The sequence below is a fragment of the Acromyrmex echinatior genome, chromosome 14 (genome assembly GCF_024713525.1).
Source record: "Acromyrmex echinatior isolate Ae372 chromosome 14, ASM2471352v2, whole genome shotgun sequence".
Taxonomy (NCBI): Eukaryota; Metazoa; Arthropoda; class Insecta; order Hymenoptera; family Formicidae; genus Acromyrmex; species Acromyrmex echinatior.
In genome coordinates, this window is record NC_141865.1 from 8010688 (window position 1) to 8029953 (window position 19266).

The 19266-nt window shown below is 34.1% G+C and overlaps 1 protein-coding gene and 1 long non-coding RNA gene across 3 annotated transcripts; one reads left to right on the forward strand and one right to left on the reverse strand.

The window, feature by feature from the left end:
- Positions 1 to 106: 106 nt before the first annotated feature.
- Positions 107 to 3054, reverse strand: LOC105152172 (uncharacterized). The gene is made up of 2 exons (XR_846911.2): positions 2915 to 3054; positions 107 to 479 (listed from the first exon to the last, which is right to left on the reverse strand). It is a non-coding gene; the product is annotated as an uncharacterized LOC105152172 (long non-coding RNA).
- On the forward strand, positions 2979 to 19066 carry LOC105152190 (uncharacterized). Of its 2 annotated transcripts, none has more exons than XM_087413147.1 (7): positions 2979 to 3562; positions 5260 to 5554; positions 10280 to 10391; positions 11052 to 12152; positions 12212 to 12496; positions 12757 to 13326; positions 13563 to 19066. In XM_087413147.1, the coding sequence occupies exons 2-7, from the start codon at positions 5388 to 5390 to the stop codon at positions 14226 to 14228; spliced, it is 2901 nt and encodes a 966-aa protein (XP_087269273.1). In that variant the 5' UTR covers positions 2979 to 3562; positions 5260 to 5387; the 3' UTR covers positions 14229 to 19066. The 2 variants fall into 2 exon arrangements, with proteins under 2 accessions (XP_087269273.1, XP_087269272.1); XM_087413146.1 differs by having other exon boundaries at positions 5336 to 5554.
- The last annotated feature ends 200 nt before the right edge of the window (positions 19067 to 19266 follow it).

Here is a 19266-nt window from a genome sequence, read left to right on the forward strand (position 1 = left end):
TTTATGATTAGAATTTAAAAAGGTATGCTTTATATTTTTTAATGAACGTGTCTTGAATCGAGATAGTCGACGATCACTTTTTCTCTTTACAAAATTGATATCGAAATTACACGACAAATATCTTTATTCCAGCTATGCTTCAATTAATAACATAATTAAGAACATACAACAGTAAAACGCATATTAAAGTGCCATCAATGATTTGAAATCTTGTGTGCATAGCTTATACATATATGTACAATTCACGCCCACGCTTCGTGCGCGGGCGTCCCGGCGGAGGCGTCGTACTACGTTTTGCTCTTGCGATGACCTTGGAAACTCCCACGCTACTCTCACCGGATAGTTTGTAGTGGGGATATTCGTTCATCGATGTTCCAACCACCCACACCTGACGATTTTCATCCCTTCGAACTACGATGCTCCCTGCTCTCGTAACGATCAATGGTGAGGGAACTCGGGTATTTCCAAATTACCGTATCCTAGCAATTGAAGCAGAATTCGATTAAATTTAACAATACTAGTGTTCCTATAATATTATAGTATCTCTATATTATATAGTATCTTCGATACCAGAATCGCTTGCTTTGGAAGCTTGCGATTAATCTTTCACGTTGTTTGAAGTAAACTACGTTAAGATATTGAACATGTATATACGTACTGGATACTATGCACACTACAGGTAATTTAGTTGTTACGGGAGAAGTTCAAGTGGGACATTTATTTTCCGGTAAATAATTGATCTTGTTGAAGTAACTTATTCATTAAAATTAAATCGAATAGTTATTTCAGTTATTAAAAATCTACAAAAAATTTCTCACGACGCTTATCTCGCAGCTGTAATTGAGATTTGTGTCGAAATTTAATTTTCGCGTAATATATTCGTGTTCAGATTTCCATGAATGTTACACAGCTATCATTTATCCTTGTTATTCATCATTAACAAGAGTAAAATATGGGAAGTGGAAATATGAAATGCCCTAATGTCATTTTCTCTCCCTCTCGTGCCCTATGCAATACAGCTTCGGTTTCAAACTTCTTCAATATCAAAACGAAATTTGATACATTCTACTACAAGTGTACCAGCTAGGCCATGTAAGCGTCCAATTTCAATTGTTATTTGAAGGGTTCGCTATGACTAGCCGCGCAAAATCCATTGCCATTGTTCATTCTCTCTTGTTGGTGTTATGCAAAGGGTATCGTACGCAACTCGTCCTCGTAGAGATTTATACACACGTGAGTTGCGCACTCGGATGCACCATCATCTATGAACGATCAGCACGTAACCGACACAGTCGCACGTGTGCGCGTAGCCGGTGGTAGCCGGTGAGGGAGGAAGAGAATGGGATTGTGTACAGAAGGGGGATGGCGAGAGGATGGAATCGAGAAAGAAGATTTGTTAACGAGCCGGAGAAAAGGAGACGGAATGAGGCAGGAGTGGGGATGCGCCCGATCGTTAAAGCAGCATGACTGTCCCCACCTCGCTCGTTCCCTCACGCCCAAGCAGCCCATTCATAAAGTTGCGTCCGCTAATTCTTAGCATCCCCCGTTCAACGTTTCCCCGGCGTCGCGCGAATGTAGGGTGATTTGGACAACGAAGAGTGATACGTGCGATTCCCTCTCTCCTAGAATTTTTATTCATATTTAAAAAATGGAACAGAGAGGAGAGACAAATAAATCGTAGAAGATTAGTTCAAAACGTAGATTATGATTTGGACGTCTCGATACATTGCGATACTTTATCAAATATGAATTTTTTCCATATTAAATCAGGACAATTACGTAACATTCGCCCTAGGGCGGAAACATGAAAAACTTCTCCATTACTTTTTATGGCAAACATTTTCGCTTTTCACGTTCCCGTGAGAGAAAGTTGTATGACCCTAATCTTTAGAATAAGATTCCTAAATATTTGATGACATATCAGTCAAAAAGTTTCCAAAACTTATTTGTAGAAATAGTATAAAGAATTTTTTTTTTTTAGATACAGATGGACGGAAAATTTTATATATCAAAAATTTAATACTTTTAATCATTATTAAATTATTAATAATTTTTTTAACATTCTTTTCATTCGGATCATTTTCAAATGTTATACTGTTAAATTCACAAATGTTAGAATACAACCAAATTGAATTGTTTTTAATTATTTATGTAGGTCGCCATTACTCAATATGTCGATAATTTAACTAAAACAATTTCATTCAATAAATTCTATTAAATTTTACTCATTTAGTTGATTATTTACTAAATGCACGTACGTTAATATTGTTTAAGTAACTACAGAAACGAGTTGAGTGATTTATATTTTGACATGAAAGTAAAAATAATAAAATGTCATTTAACTCAACGCGTATTGGATTAAAATTACTTCTTTGATATCTCCAACAGTGTAGGGCTTTTACAGCTGGTGACGTAATACTGATTTTATTGTTGGCTTGCCCTTCTGCCTCCTGTATACCGTACATAAATTAATCATGTCTATTTTATCACGGCGAGGTCATTAAAGATTCGTGCCAATTAAAGATTCATTGATGTTTAACGATCCATGACGTGATTCGCGGCGTGAGAGGATTGACCGCGTCGCGCTTCTGCGCAGCTCCAACGCAACACCTGTTCCTCGGGATGAGACCTGACTTTGCCCGATCGACCCTGGCTGGCGGCTGAAGGTCATCGTCGTCGTCGTCGTCGTCGTCGTCGTCGTCGTCGTCGTCGTTGTCGTCGCCGTCGTCGTCGTCGTCGTGGGGGGGGGGGGGGGGGGGGTCGGAGCGGGTAGGATGCCGCAGTGCTCCCGTGAGCGAGCAAATAAAATACCGTCCAGCATTGAGCGGGCGCTTCCATTCATGGTTTCTGGGCGCAGGCGTACAGCGGGGAAACCGCATGGCGCTGCCCGGGGAAGGGGTTTGCGAGAACTCACCTACGCAGAGCCCCCGGCATCGCGATGCGTGGGCGACGTGGATGATTCAGAGGTAGAGCGAGCCGGAGTAAAGGGCGGACAGTTCTGTTCCTCGCGCGCCGGCTCGGCTCGTGATCCCCGGCTCGTCGGAGGGTGGCACGCGGCTTCCTTCAAAGAAAGCGGCTTGCTCTCGAATCGGTATCCTCGTCGGCATCTCCCGGTCCGCGTGGTACGTGCAGATTCTTCACGCCGCTTCACCGCCGCACCGGCTGTTCCTGTGACGTACGACGTGCCCACGCTCGTTGACACGTCGAGTCAGTTCCGGGGCTCTCTTTGGAACGTATCTTCCCCGGGCGAACCACCTGAGATCCTTGTGCCAAAAATACGCGAGCGGGTATATCGCTCAACGGCTCGAGGATGGGGCGCGGGAAACTCGTGGAATATACGCGATCGCGTAAAAACGATTATTCTTGAACCTTTTGACTTGCATCCTGTTACTTTTTTTTTTTCGAAGTTCGCGCTTTTTTGATCATAGGAAGATCACGCCGGAACGACAGAAATAAGTTCTGTGGACTTTTGCGTGCAACGTGGCTACTTACAACTGTAACGAACACTTTCCGGTTTGATAAAAATTCGTGTGCTGATTGTCATTTCGTGGATCCTCTATAGGTAATTAATAATGCAATTCTTAAGTGCACATCCTTTATCCTTTATAACGTTTCATACCGGGTCTATAATGAGTCGGTAGTCGGTAGTCCTAAGTCTTATCGGTGAATCAGTGAAGTTGATCAACAGCCAATTTGTACGATTAAGACTACCGATTTTCTTAAGACTGACCAAATTCGACTTTATTCCTTCTTCTTAATCGAGCTAACGACTCGGTATACAATTAATAATTACTAGGTGCGAAAAATCACCTATTTATAATAGGTTAAAACTGATTAAGATTTAAGATTTCCGATTCATTGTAGACCCGACATCACATTTCTTTAAAATATTAAATGGGCTTTCTAAATTGTTACCTAAGTTTAATCTTAAATCGTAAGAAATTGACCAATTACAGTCAAATGTAAGAAAAATTATCGACCATGAGATTAGATAGCCCATTAAAAAGCTAATTTTGGTCTCAATCATAATCTTATGTTATCATAATCTTATTGTTCGGCTTGTTCCCTAAGCAGAACAACAAGTCATTATGATATCAAAATGATATCAAAATGTCTCCAAAATAATTATTAAAAGTCATTTTTCAATTATCCGATTCATTTTAATGTCATTTTGACGTTATCGTGACTTGAGGAGTAGACTTCCAAAACATTTTGCCCAAAATTTCATTTTTTTAGTTAAAATGACATATGCCCGTATTCATACTCAGGCCCTATATTTAAGGCTTCCTTAAATTTATCTTCAGATACTCTCCGAATTATTTCATTGACTACTGAGCATCTAAAGATAAATTTAAAGAACTGACTATGAATGGGGGCAATAATGTTCAGTGTTGAGAAACTCATATTTTAAGCTATTCTATATATTCTATTCTATTTCTATATTCTGAAAGCATTTTTACACCATCAATTTATGTGCTGAAAAAAATCTTGACATTCGAAGTGCATTATGTCCTTTAACTAGAGACAAACAAAATACATTTGTTTAACATTTTTAGCAACTGTTTAGCAATTTTGTCGAACATTTCACATCTTACTGATTGGTAAGTTATTTTCTGCGCGTAGTTTTCTTGCAGTTTTCTTTCTCGTTTTCTAAAAATTATAAATTTTTATAAAATGCATTTTGAAAGTCTGCTTCTCACTTGTTCTACTCGGACATCTTCAACTCGTTAAACTTTAATCAGAGATAGTCTATAACAAAAAAAAACAATTGATATCAATTATTACTTAATAAATTTTGTAATCGTTTAATTGTTGTTATAAAAATATTTTCCCACGAAAGCATAAAAATTGTATTATTAAAAAATCATAAACGTGTGACGAAGGATCAATACTAGCATTTAAATTTAATTAGAGATCTTATTACTCAACTTTGTATAATAGCTTAAAGAACATAATTAAAAATCAACAAAGTAACTTTATTTTGATTTTTAACTTTAATAATAAAAAAATCATCACTTTGATTTTGATGACGTCAAAATAAGATCATTTTGATTTTCTCTTGATTTGATCGTTCTTGTCGATCGAAACTAAATCACCAGTAATTATTTTGTCATCAAAATAAGAATTAAAAGAAGGGATATGTAATATCTTTTTTTATGAATACTATCTTATTCTAACTTACATTATCTTACTCATATTGATTTATTGAAGATGACAAAAACAGCGCACATATCAATAAAAAATTTATCACGACTCTAGGCTCAACGAACGTGATTATTCTCGCTGTTAAGTAGTTGAGCTCAAGCATTACAACAGACGATCCCTTATCCTCTAGCTAGTAGAGTTCCACGAGAGTTCGCAGTTCTCTTTCCGGCGTAGTTGTAGACATGCAAAGATTCTACCCTTCTGCTTCTGACACGAGAGATCAACTATACTGTGTCAATGTCCAGTCGTCGAGGGCGTTAATCTTGGAGAGATACACGAGCATAGACATCTCAAAAAGCATGCTCGCCACACAGTACGATTACTTCGTGGAGAAGCACTCATACGAGAGGTAAGACTTAATTTTCGGCCTCACTTATATCAGAGTTTTCATAAATCAGAAAATCAGCGAAATTAAAGATGATCAGAGAAATCAAGCGAAAGTAAGAATCTTGTAAAATTTTCTAGAAAATAGGAATTCTTGATTTTAATAAAATTTAATATATCATATCTGTGTAGTTTTGGAATATTATCAACTTAACAATTAAATGTAAGTAATGTCAGCAATATTAATAGTAATTAACATTATTATGTTAAATTACTCTCAATAAAATATTTGACGGTTTCCAAATTAAGGTGAAAATACAAAAACTTCAAAATATTATTGAAAGTCAGAGAAAATCAAGAAATTTTATTTGGAAAAGTTATGATGAGAAAAAGTTATGATAAGGAATTTGTGATAACCTTTATATCGTCTTTTCGTTTACTTGTCGTTGATTGCCATCCACTTTATCATGTTGAATTTTATGAGACTTATCACCCTGCTGTACTTATACCCAATTCCACCAATGTAAACTTAACTTTAATCTCAATCCAATTTACTTTTTATCTTCTTCTAATTTTTATAATTAGAGAAAGAGAGAGGAAAAGTAAACAGCAAGCTAAACTAAGATTAAAATTAATCTACATTGGTGGAAACGGACATTAGCCGCTTTCGTCTTTGCGTATCTGACGTCACGTTGTTCGCGATTTTCCGGTACTCATGTAGTCGTGAAACGTTTCAATGGTACGGCATTGAAACGCGAACGAGAGCGAAAGTGGCAGGCGACGTCATTCAGCCCACCGATGAAAACGAAGGCGGCGGACTCCGACTATTCTTATAAAAAAATACGTCGATGTAGGCTTTCTGTAAACCTTACAAATGTTACAGATTTAGACAAATGTTAAAATCTAAAATCATTAAAAATGCAGGAAGCTTTGACAATATAACATTGTCGAGGATTTATGTTAACTCTCAGCTGTGAATATGAAAACTCTTACTACTATTTTGCAATTTTAATTGCATTAATCGACAAAAAAATTTAGTCAAGTAATTTTAATTAGAATAAGTGGTTCTTATAGTTTTTTGACGCACTGAATGCAAATACATGAGAGAAAATGTTCTATCACGTTAAAAAAATTAATTGAATATCTCGAAAATTGTAGATTTCGTTACAAATAAAAAAGAATTGAAATTCTGAAAAGTGCGTTTTTGAAAGGTTTTTATTTCATTTTTCTAAAAAATTTGATAGGACATTTTTACTTATGAATTTGGATTCAGACTTCAGAATTTGGATTTTGTTGAAGCTGTAAGAAGTACTTATTTTAATTAGAGTTATATAACAAAAATTTTTTGTTGGTGCAAGAAGATATGTTTTTTCATATCAGGGATCTATGAGACAAAATGTTGTTTTTCTTTTTTTGAATAAAACTTGATTCTTTCTCTCTCTCTCTCTCTCTCTCTCTCTCTCTCTCTCTCTCTCTCTCTCTCTCTTTCTGTCTTTTTGTACACAAGTATCAAGAAATTACAAGAAAATATAGCGAAGAACGATGTTTAATCCTTTTTTTTTCTCTAATCACGTAAAAGTATTCCTAGAACTCCCTCTAACATCCTCTAACTATCGTAACCTTTACAATTTAGAAGGATTGAATTTTACGTGGAAAAAATGAAGCTCACGATAAATCGTCGGTATGGTGCTCTTCAAATATCGTTCAATAAAAGTGAAATAAAAATTCTCGAATAAACACACAAATCGATACGCGAGCCAGACAAAGGCATTTTGATACAAACGAAATTTGATCAAGCCATGTCGAAACACGAGAGACAAAATATACAACAGACCCGTTGTACATATATTTTGGGCAAATATTTGTGGAATCACGCATGCTCGTCTATACGCAGGGTGGCATGATCCATTCGTGCGCGTATGTAACGCTCAGAGACGGCACGCAGCATGCCGCAGGTATACGGCCATTTTACTTTCTCCTCCTTCCTAACCCTCGAGAGGAAAAGCGGATCCGACCTTGGTCGCCATGGCGATTTCAAGGATATTACCCTCCGCATTCGCGACAGAGCGTTCTGGAAAAAGTACTTCTGATATGCTTCCGTTCGATATAAAATTGAGTATATTAATAGAAAAATACAATCATAAGGCATGACCGTAACGCGAATTTTGTTAATTTCGATTCTTAACTATGACGCACACTGATGGTATCAAATCGATAGTAGACGATCATCATACAATATATGTGCGTATGTTTTAATCGAGATGCAAGTATTGATACATTCTTGAATTCATTCCTAGTTTTAATACTTAAATATTAAGGATGCGATAGTTTTTTCGCACATTTAAGCATATATCGTATGCGATAACAAAGATAACAATCCAGTACTCAATATAATTCCGCATTTGGATAACTCAGATAAAATTTACAATTTAAAATTCCTATTTACTTACCATTACAATTTTAAAAGCGAGAAAATACATGATAAAAATTCTTCTACATTATATTTGAACAGAATTATTTTTCAATAAAACAACTTTTGTATAAATCAATAAAATGGACTTACAATTAGATATAAAATATACCGAAAGCTGTTCTCTTGTTTCGGTGAGAAATTAAATCATATTTATTTTTATATGTATATTATTAATTGCGAACGTAACTTATTTCGTTTTTAATTACGCACAATTTATTTCCAGATAATTAGTTATGTATTAATTAACGAGAAAAGGGAATTTTCGGTGTATTTTACAAGCTGATTTTTATCAGTTAAGTGTCGTTTTATTGAAATATATTTTTATATTAATATATTTTCCAAGAATTTTTATCGCGTATTTTTTCTCGTTTTTAACGTCACAATCTGAGATAATAGTTTTGAATGAACAGGAGCTTTAAAATCATTTGCTTTTACATTTACCAGTCATGCAAATACCATTACAGAAAAACGAAACTTACAATTCGATTTTTCTAATAAATGTGGAGTCACGAGAAAATAACGCTGTTGCTTGGTTTTAATGATTTTAAAACGATCTCTTTCTCAAAATGTTGTAAAGAGAGACTAACGACGATTTAATCTTGGTTGTAATATATTTCTAGCAAAGCGAGGGAACGATATGATTTTGGGATTAATCCAGAGGATATATCGTGCGGTATAAATATACAGACTTGTTGCTTATTACATTTTTTATGTGAAAAACAAACTTTTCCATGGCGAAATTAAATATTGTTTATGTACAAAATGTTCACATGAGAATATATTGAACTGGGACAAAAGTTCGTAGCGTTACTTTATTTGCGTCATGTCTACATGTTTAAAAAAAAATGACAAATATACTATTTGATATATATGAAAATTGCAGCTTTAGAATCTGTTTTTTTTTTAAATTGCGATACGATGACTTTTATTTACGAGTTATGAGTAATAAAGAATAAATGCTCTTTTTCTTTAATAACAAAAAATCTGAGAGATGAATATTTTTAAGAATAATTAATCTCAAATTGAGTATTAAAAATTAATGCTTAGAAATAAGACACACTGTATAATCTGAATATTGTACGAAGTGACCTCATCATCGTGAGACAAATCCTTGTCAACAACGCGAGACATGATCGGTTTAGTTCGGTGCGAACAAAAGACCGTGGTGGTTCAAATACTAACAAGCTTCCTTGCAAAAGCTCGTTTCGAGAAAAGAATAGGTAAGTCGTTATATCGACGCGGGCACAGTAAAAATTACAGCCGATCGTTCGAGTGGAATTTTGACACATTTATCAGTTTCCAAATTTTGAATAATACCTAATAATAAATTTATCTCGCAGTCGTGAAAATGTCACTTCTTATGATGCTTCTTATAATGCTTGTCAGTATGTCTTAGACTTCTAACGTATTATTTCTTTTTGTTAGTAAGTTTTTTTTATCGATGTGCAATTGATTTTTCATCGAAAATCTCAAGAAAAATTACCATTTATATTGTTTTAAAATTCAACGATATATATTTTTCAAACTTATTCATAGCTTTCAATTAACAGGACAGGATTGTCATCGCCAAGTCATGCAAATACGCAATAAAAATGCATAAATGCAGCATAAATGTAATAATCGTGCACGATAATAGAAATCGCGATAATGTTCATACGCGATGTGAAATACGTTTTTACATGTATATCATATAGATACTCGATAAAGCAAGCGCGTTTTTGCCCAAGGTTGAAACTGTTACAATTTCAAAGAAATCTTGTTGTCATATGTAATATCTTGAGAGAATTATCGCGTTTTGTTATGAATAAATATAAAGGTCACTATGTCTCACACTACTCTCTTCGTATTATATCTTATTAGTAAAGAATATACATAATATTTAACCGTTAAAAAATTCAAATAACTTTTTAAAGAATAAAATTTTACTTAAAAAGCCGAATAAATTTTACTTTAATCTAAAAAAATGCTAACACAATATCTGTCAAGTTTTTTCTCTTTGGAGCTGTTATTGATTTTCGCTCGTTCAAATATAAAGCTTATTTTCCTCTTAAGACCTAAATTTCATTAAATCCCGAAAATTTAAGTGGATTTTCTAGAATTTCTAGATAAAGAAGTACAATGAGAAAAATTTGATAATCTTGTGAATCTTCCGGGTCGTAATATTATCGATTAGAGATAACAATCATAATTCATAATAGGAAATAGCAATACATTGATAAGCCTAAGATAGTGTACTGATCGCAATATTTCAATAGCTTGCTATAACTATTGTTTCAGGAAAACAAGATTTTTCACTCGTACACAGGAGACCTCCCTGGAGCTATACCAACAATTTTTGCCCACCACAATGAATCAATTAAAATCTCCTCGCAACCGCCATTCCATGCAAGTAAGTGCTCACAAATAATTTGTAATTTTACAGAATTTATATGCGCAAAAATTATTGCGGTTTATTTGAGAGACATATTTTTAAGTACATATGTTGGTCCTATTATCCATGTATACAACGTATTCTTTATAGTAAAGTTCTTATAATAAGCAAGGATTTAAATTGTAAAATAAGAGATTAATGATTGATATATCATTTGTGAAAGAAACTTTGAAACTTTTAGAGTGAATCTCACTTTGAAGAGTGAAATCTCAATTTTAAAGATTGAAAATTGAACGATCCTTTTTCAAGACTAGCTCAATTTTTACTCTTTAGAGTGACATTCCATTCCAAAGAATTTAAAGAATAAGTATGTGTGGAAATAAATATATCAGACATTGTTTGCTTTATAATTCAATCTTTGTTAAAACCTATAGTATAATAATGACGCTAAATGTAACATGCATTCGATCTGATACCAAGATATTTGAAAGTTGCCTCTCAAATAAACCGCAAAGAATTTTAACATACTTAATTTTTTTCATTAAGGAGAATTTTACATTTTTCTGAATATATCACACGATTTATCGATTCTTGTGAACTGTTTATAGATTTTGAATTAAATTAGTAAATGCCAAATTTATTAATATAGAGTAAACCACACACGAAAATTTGTTTCAGCTTACAAATAAGCCACGAAAACAAGATGAACAACACTTTACGCCAAGGAAGTTTACTATTGCTAAGAAAATCCGTTCGTTTCCGGATTCTAATTCAGATCGCTTTCTGAAACAGTTTCCTCCAGGGAAATTATCGCAACAGCATTCCAAGGATAATTCGTTTAGCCATTCGATTCTCAATCATGTAGATTCTTTGAATGAATATCCAAAACTCTACAGTCCAAGACCTATGATTGCCAGTTCATTAAGCTGTTCGAGTGAGAGTCGGTCAAGTTCTTCGGATGACAATCTAGCGAATCATTCGCCAATTCACCAGCTGGATGCTGATTCTCCGGACCATTTCGAGTATTTTCGAATGTTTGAAGATGCTAGCGTAACGGATGTACTCGGTCCGAACTTCTCCAGCGCTAATTACCACGAGAGCTGCAAGGTGAACTATGAGACATTCGAAGATCTCAATATGAATCTTCTGAAGATCGATCTGCTGGACGATATATCCTCCAGTCGACAATCACTCACACATGAGGAACATAGCCCAAGTGCTCAAGGAGATGTGCTCAACGATTCATTAATAACATTGATGACGAAAGATCTGGAGAAAGACGAGAAAGATGATATAGCTATATTATCACGAGAGCAAACTCATAGCCCAGGTAGTCAAAGAGATTCATCCGATTTGCCACTGATACCGTCGATATCAGAGGAATTAGAGATAGAGAATGAAATAAAGAAGGAAAATTACTCGAGAAAATTACAGCAGTCACCTGCGAGAGTCTTAAATGTAGAAGAGAATGCAGTCAACACAATATTGATGGTGAACAAGAAAGAAGCGGCGAAAGAAATGGAGGAGGACCGATCGTTCAATCATTCTGTGAGAGCCATGACGTCGTATAGATGCAATGATCATCCATACACTCAATTATTTTACTGTCAGACTTGTTGCAGGACAATCTGCAAGGAATGCGCCACTCATTGCATTCATAAACATGTAACGGTGGAGTTTGTAGAATTCTTAGAATCCGCTCAGCGTCAAGCTGAAGAGGTGCTAATCGAGGCTTATCTCGGGATCGACGTTCTCGTGGATGATATGGAAAATATGGGGGTGAGTCAATTAATTGCTTGAGTCAATTAATTATATTACATCGTATGCTTCTTTTGCAGTTGGACATAGCAGCATTAGATCAGAGAACCAGGGAGGCACTGACTGATGTGAAGTACTTTTCACGTAGAATGTGGTCCGCGGTGGAAGAAAGGGAGAAGAAATTGTTTAAACAAATTGTGGAAACGCGTCGGTGGAAGTACGAGGTTCTTCAGGAGAAGTACATGAATTTGAAAGAGGATAAGGCACGGCTGGCACAGGCCATCAATGCACTCAAATGCGCCATCCAAGAGGCGCGATCATCCCCTGACGATCTTTTACAAAAAAAAGATATGGTATTGGCTGAGGTACATATTTTATTATACACAAATTTATTTAACTTTTGTTACAAATATTTCAATATCTATGCAGTTTCTAATTATTAACTTCTTTAATCTTTTTTCGCTTCAAGACTGAAAATGATTTCGGTTCGTAGTTTGCAGAACGGGATACATATATAAATTCACGCCGAAAATATTATTTTAGCATTAAAGATCATAGCTTAGACCGTTAAGGTTTTAGTTACTCCTCAGTTGTGAATTAACAAAGACATTTCTTAAATTCATAGATTTGGCAAATTCGTCAGAGTCGGAAGACAAAGGCCCGGTCACTTCGAGACGAGAACTGGATCTCTTTCAGGAGTTCCGACAGCAACGTGCTGTCCGTGATCGCCAATGGGGGAAACATTTTAGTGAACGGCCCAGGCACGATCGGAGATCGTCTACCGAATCGCGATTATAAATTGCAATCGTACTTCCCGTACGGTATAAACGAGCAAATGATGCAACCGATTCCGCGTGGTCGTCCGATAACTGACTATGATCATAATATCTGTTTGCCTAATCGAAAACACGAGTTGCAAGTTAAGAGCACGGACATTATAATCCTTGGCTACTTTGGTGAGAACAATCCTGACAATCTTTGCCGTCCGTGGGGATTAATTTGCGATAACGAAGGTAACATTATAATCAGCGATAGATCCAACAATCGTATACAAATCTATCGCGACGACGGCACGCTCGTCAGAAAATTCGGGACCTACGGTAACGGCCCTTGTCAATTTAATCGTCCAGCCGGAATTGCCGTCGATGCCAGACGTCGCCTCATCGTGGTCGATAAGGACAACCATCGCGTCCAGGTTGGTGACACATTACATCCTAGCAAACATAAATTAACAGTAATGTAACTGTTAATTATACGCATATGTTATTGTTTTGTTGAGAAACTATAACTAACAATTATGTTACTGTTAGCCAGTGTTTATTGGGTTAATTGTTTATGCATGATCTTCTCATATAATATCTTTTCAAGCGTTGTATTTAGATTGTCATTCGAACGTGTAAGCTACAACCGATGGCATTACGTATGTTTCAGATTCTGACAATGGAGGGTGAATTCCTGAGAGCCTTCGGTGAGCATGGCGAAAAACAGGGCCAATTCTGCTACCCGTGGGACGTGGCAGTAAACTCAGCTTGCGAAATTGCAGTTACAGACACGAGAAACCATCGTGTTCAGTTATTTAGCCCTGAGGGTATTCCTCTACGCATGTTCGGCGGCCAACCGCATCTATTGAGGTATCTCGACTCGCCGCGCGGTATTTGCTTCAATAACGAGGGCAAATTGATTGTCACGGACTTCAACAACCACCACGTATTGATAATTGACTATAACATGGTAGAAATGCGCATACTTAAATGTGAGAAAGAATCAAAAGGCAAGAGACAAGATGGAGAAACCGGTGATGGACAGAACGAGGAGAACACCCCCACGTTTCAGAGGCCTCAGGGCATTATTGCTGCCGACGACGGTAGTATTCTAGTCGCAGACTCTCGTCACAATTCAATCAAGGCATTTAACTCGGTTGGTTCGTTGATCTATTCCTATAAGCCTGGTCAGGAGGAAATGGACCGTCCATTGGGTATAGCCCTTCATTGGGACGGTAGAATGGCGTTCACGGATTATGGCCGCAATTATGTTCGCTTAGTAAAGCTAGAGCATCACATGGATCCGATGCCGAGGAACGCTATTATGTTTGGTTGACGCTTCAGGATCGCAAATGCGTTGTCCTCATGATTTAATGAAAATGTCAGATGGCAAGATTTTTGTTTGTGTCATGTGTGACCAGCACTCGCTGACTCCATCAAAAATGAATGAAAGCTATCATAATTTTTACATTTGCAGCGCGTGGCGGAATTTTTGAACCACCGGTAAAAATTGCTCTAGACATAAATTTTTTTGTCAGAAACGAGAGGGGAAAGTCTTATTGGTGAAAATAATAATTGACGATGTGTGGGAAAAGTTAATATTTTTGGGCGCATGAAGTCGCTCATTGTATTGTACATGTTCAATTCCATGTACATACATTATACACGTATCAATCGTTCCTGAAATAGACGTTCGTACGAAAGATTATTTTCGCTTTCAGATTCTTTTCACTTCGTGTATGTGTAATCAGCGAGAAAATATTTCTTCTGCTAAAAATTTCGGCCGCGTCGCGAAATCGCTTTATATCAACGCTCAATTTTACTCTAAAAACAAAAGTTGTAATTTACCATTTTAGTATATCTATAATGTTCGTTCAAATAATATGTAAATTTTATCTTTTCCGATTAACAATTTATATTCTCATTATTTATGTTATTTTTAAATTGTACCATACGTAATTGTATCATATGTAATTTTATTGTGTAATTTATTGTACCTCCTCATTGGATGGACACGAAATACTCACGTAGCTCAGATATTTTTAGATCTTTATTCTTCATCATAAATGAAACAGTAAAATATTGAACAAAATGGAGAAAGAGAATTATACGCTATGTGTTGTGAATAATTAAATGATTACACAATCGATCGACAGTACATCGTTAAGAAAAATAGTCTCGAAAACAGTAACGAAGGAATTAATGAATTATCGATAAATCCAGATATAATCAGCGATAGTGTTTTATTAATACATTATTTATTGTTCAGAAGATTCGATTATTAGTCGAATTACTGTAAATGTGTTTTTTCTTATTTCGTATATTATTTTATGACCAATGAGTTTTAATTGTTTGTTTTTACAAAATTAAATCATGAATTTAATTAACTTAAATTTCATTGCGAATTTACAAGGTTCTTATCTTCTTTCGCTTATCTTCTTTAAAATGCAATCATGCATAATGCTAATCACAATTATATGAAACCAATCTCGGAAAAGAAAAAGTAGAAATTGCGATAGATTATTAATGGATTGTTATACTTTAATTTTACACTTTTATAATATTTTTTTGAAAGTGTGTAATAAAATGTATCACAATTGAGTTATTTTATGTGTATTATTTTTTTAACAATATTTGAGTTTTTTATGTATATAAAATACAGGATGTTGATATAACTATCATATATATTTTAGTCAATAATTTTTATGATCGTTTTCAATTTTTATTAATTTTTAATAAAATAGAAGATTTTTCACAATATTTTCATTTTTAGCATGTAATAGAATTATTTAGCACAACAAAATAAACTGAAATACAGAACTCTCGATAATAAACGTAGAAATAATATGGCAAATAGGAATAGCAACATGATTGTTAATTGAAATGCAACATTTTAATATGGCTATATACTATTTTAAAATATTGCACTTCAACAATGGCGTTGCTACTTTCATTTATCATATTATTTGTACAATTATTTAGCAAGTTAGAAGATCTTCAATTCAGCCTAAACTTAAATATTTTACATAGTAATTTATTATTACTCGATGTTTTCATCTTTTATATTTAGTGGATTTATTGATTTAAATTAGGTATACGAAGAAAAAAAAATGTCGATCGAAAAACAGACAATGAGATATCTAGAATAAAATGTCAAACTGTATGTAAGAGCGTCAAGCAAAATAACGGAGAAGTATCCATCCAGAAGAATCAATTTTTTATTTTCCAAATTTTTGGAGCGTCACTGTTCTCTTTAAAAAGTCGCCGAAGAAGGCAACATATATTTATTATTAGTATCGTTAAGTATTAGTCAGTAAGTTCATTGTTAAGGTAACTATACCTAATAATGTTAGACTTCAATGTGATTTAATCGTTATCATGGTTGAAGATCAGTACAAAGTATGCGTGCGTACGAGAGAGAGCGAGAGCGAGAGCGAGAAAGAAAGAGAGAGAGGGAGAGAGAGAGAGAGAAAGAGAGAGGGGCCGTTAGAAATTTCTCGTTGAGAAGAAAGTAGCGGGACGCTGATTGTTTAAAAGTCTGTTTGAAATGGAAATTAAATGTATATGCATTTTTAGTGCCGTTGTAAAGGGCACGATGCACATTTACGAATTATACGATGTATGTATCGTACGAATGGTCCACCGACTCTCTCGGATCCGTTGCAAATTTTCGTGAAATGTTCCTTGGGCATCTTCCATATACGAATATCTTGGAACAATAATAATAACGTATTGCATTTCTCAGAAATAATAATTCATCTGTTTCTAAGCTGTGAGATAACGTGGATCGTTTCAATTCTCCGAAAAGGGGAATATCTCGCGCGCATTAAGCTAATTTCTTCTGAAACTATTTGGTTAATACTCACAATCAGAATAATGAAGTAACGTTTATACGTTTATAAGGGAAAAATATTTTTATTAATGAAGAAGAAAGGAGATATATCTACCTGATGGAAGATGCACAGCTCAAAAGTATGAAAGCATTTTTATGAATGTGTAGGAAGTAATTCGATATATTGCTCGAGTATCTCGTAAAATGGAGTTACTACCCCATGAGAAAATTATCTCATAGCACTTATACAGAATATTTCTTACGTATTAATATTTTAAGAATTGATTTTTGAAGTCATTTTACAAAAAAAAATTGAACATGTAATCTCAAAGGGTATTAAAAATTTTATATGGTTATTGCTTTTAATTAAGCTTTTAATAGCTCATAAATAAGAAAATATTTTTCCCAAACTCGAGTCAATAAATAAATAAGGTATTATCTTCATTTTTCATATTTTTAGTTGCCGCTTTGTAAAAAAGCAATGAGGTACAAATGGGATTTAAGATTTACAATACATTACTGCTACGAACTTATATCAGTCAACAGAATCAAATCTTGAAGTATGTTTGAAAAAGAAATCTTTTTTTATACAGAAGATTCTATTTAAAAAGAAAAGATAATTTTACAAAATTTGTAATCATACTCGTATCTCTGACTCTCAAGGCTTTTGAGATATGAGAGGCTATTGAGATTTATATGAATTTTTCTTTATAGAATGATAAAGAAAAAATACCAATTCCTAAAATCTAAAATTTATCTATTTGTAAGAAAATTAATTTAAAATTAATAAAGATTTTCTAAAATTTTAGGCAATACTTAAGAAATATCCTGCGTAACGTGTTTAATACAATGTACTCATTTAATTATGATGCCCACTTTGCGACATATATCTGCGTATCAAGCGTGAATTGGTATTTTTTTAAATGGAAATAAAAACGCGTGAGCTTTCACAAGTGGATCCGGAAGGGATCGTGAGACTTTAAACAATCTTTCATAAATGTATGATTAGAGAAAAACTTTCTACGTATATTAGATGACGTTCTCTATGTGTTATATTCACTACATGAGATCAATAGAGATCAATTTCTTCTTAAATCACGTCAATAATTCCCGAGAGGCTACAGGTGATGATTCTTCATTTTTCATCGGTTTTTTTTTTGTAGACATTGCATGCTTCTCTATCGCATATCATTCCGAAATAACAAGAGAAATTTGCAAGACCACATTTACAGTTTCGCGCAGAAATTATTCCGCGTATTAAAGACTTTAACACTGGAACTATCAACGTAGTCAAATTAGTTTGTAATTTTTTTTTTTAATTATTTATGACAACGCATTTTTTTAAGTTTCTTGTTATTTTTATTGCAATTTGTAAAAATCTATGAGATCTAAATTGATCAATTTTTTTCCTCTTCATGTTTTTTCAGAGATATGTATAAAATATTTAAATGATAGAAATTAATCATCGGTAGTTCTAGTATTAAAGTAGACATTTACACTAATGAACTACACGATCAATGCAACGACGCAGAACCGTTTGAAAAACGGGCAAATTAAGCTTTTTTCTGTATGGATGTGTCCCAGTGGATGAATTGTTAAGAATACATGAAGACAGGACAAAAAAATGGAAAAGTCAGCCAAATACCAAAAATAAGATAAAAGAAAAAAACAAAAAAGAATCAAAAGTAATATACATTTGTCCGAGAAGACACTAAAAGAATGTTCTTCGTATTCATTTTGCATATCATAAATTTGCTCATACAGCAATTACAGTTTGTTACTAGCTTTTAAGTACTAATGGGAATTTTTGAAAGAAAAATAAACTTTCTGGGACGTGACACATTTTTTATGTCAAGTCTTCAAGTCATGTTAATTCGTCGATGACGTGTGCACTTTTCTTTATATGAATAGAGTCTTTTTTTATTGGTAAGTTTGTGATATTTATCTTGTGTACGTATTCGATATTCTTTATGTAAGATAATTCGTTTTTATGATGTTCTTATAACAATTTTGAAAAAAATATTTATGCAAAAATTAGTTTAAAAAATCTTACGTTATATAATATGTTTTTAGATAACTTAGCTCTGACTGCTTCGCCTTTGCCAGTGTTTTTCGTTTGTGTAAAGCGTTGACGGTATTGAGGAGCAACATGTATGAATTGTGCATGAATATATATAAAAAAAAAAATACAATAGACTAAGCGGAGAAAATGTTCGAATCGCAGCGTTCATCGACAAATTTCTTCATATGAAAGTTTATAAGAGAATTCTTCTTTAATAGTGCCAACTATGTAATACATGAAAAAAAAAAATAAATAAAAGTCAAGTAGAAAAAATATGCAACCTAATCGTGTAAATCAAATTCACAATGTTAAACAATCAGAAAATTTTTACTGATTAAAAAATGTTATGTATGCAAAAATATTGAGATGTAACTCATCATGTCTTATAATTTACAAATTAATGTTATATCGAGGATTAAATAGAAAAAAAATTTAATTAGTATGCAATCGAAACAAGCATAATACGAATTATTGCAGCAT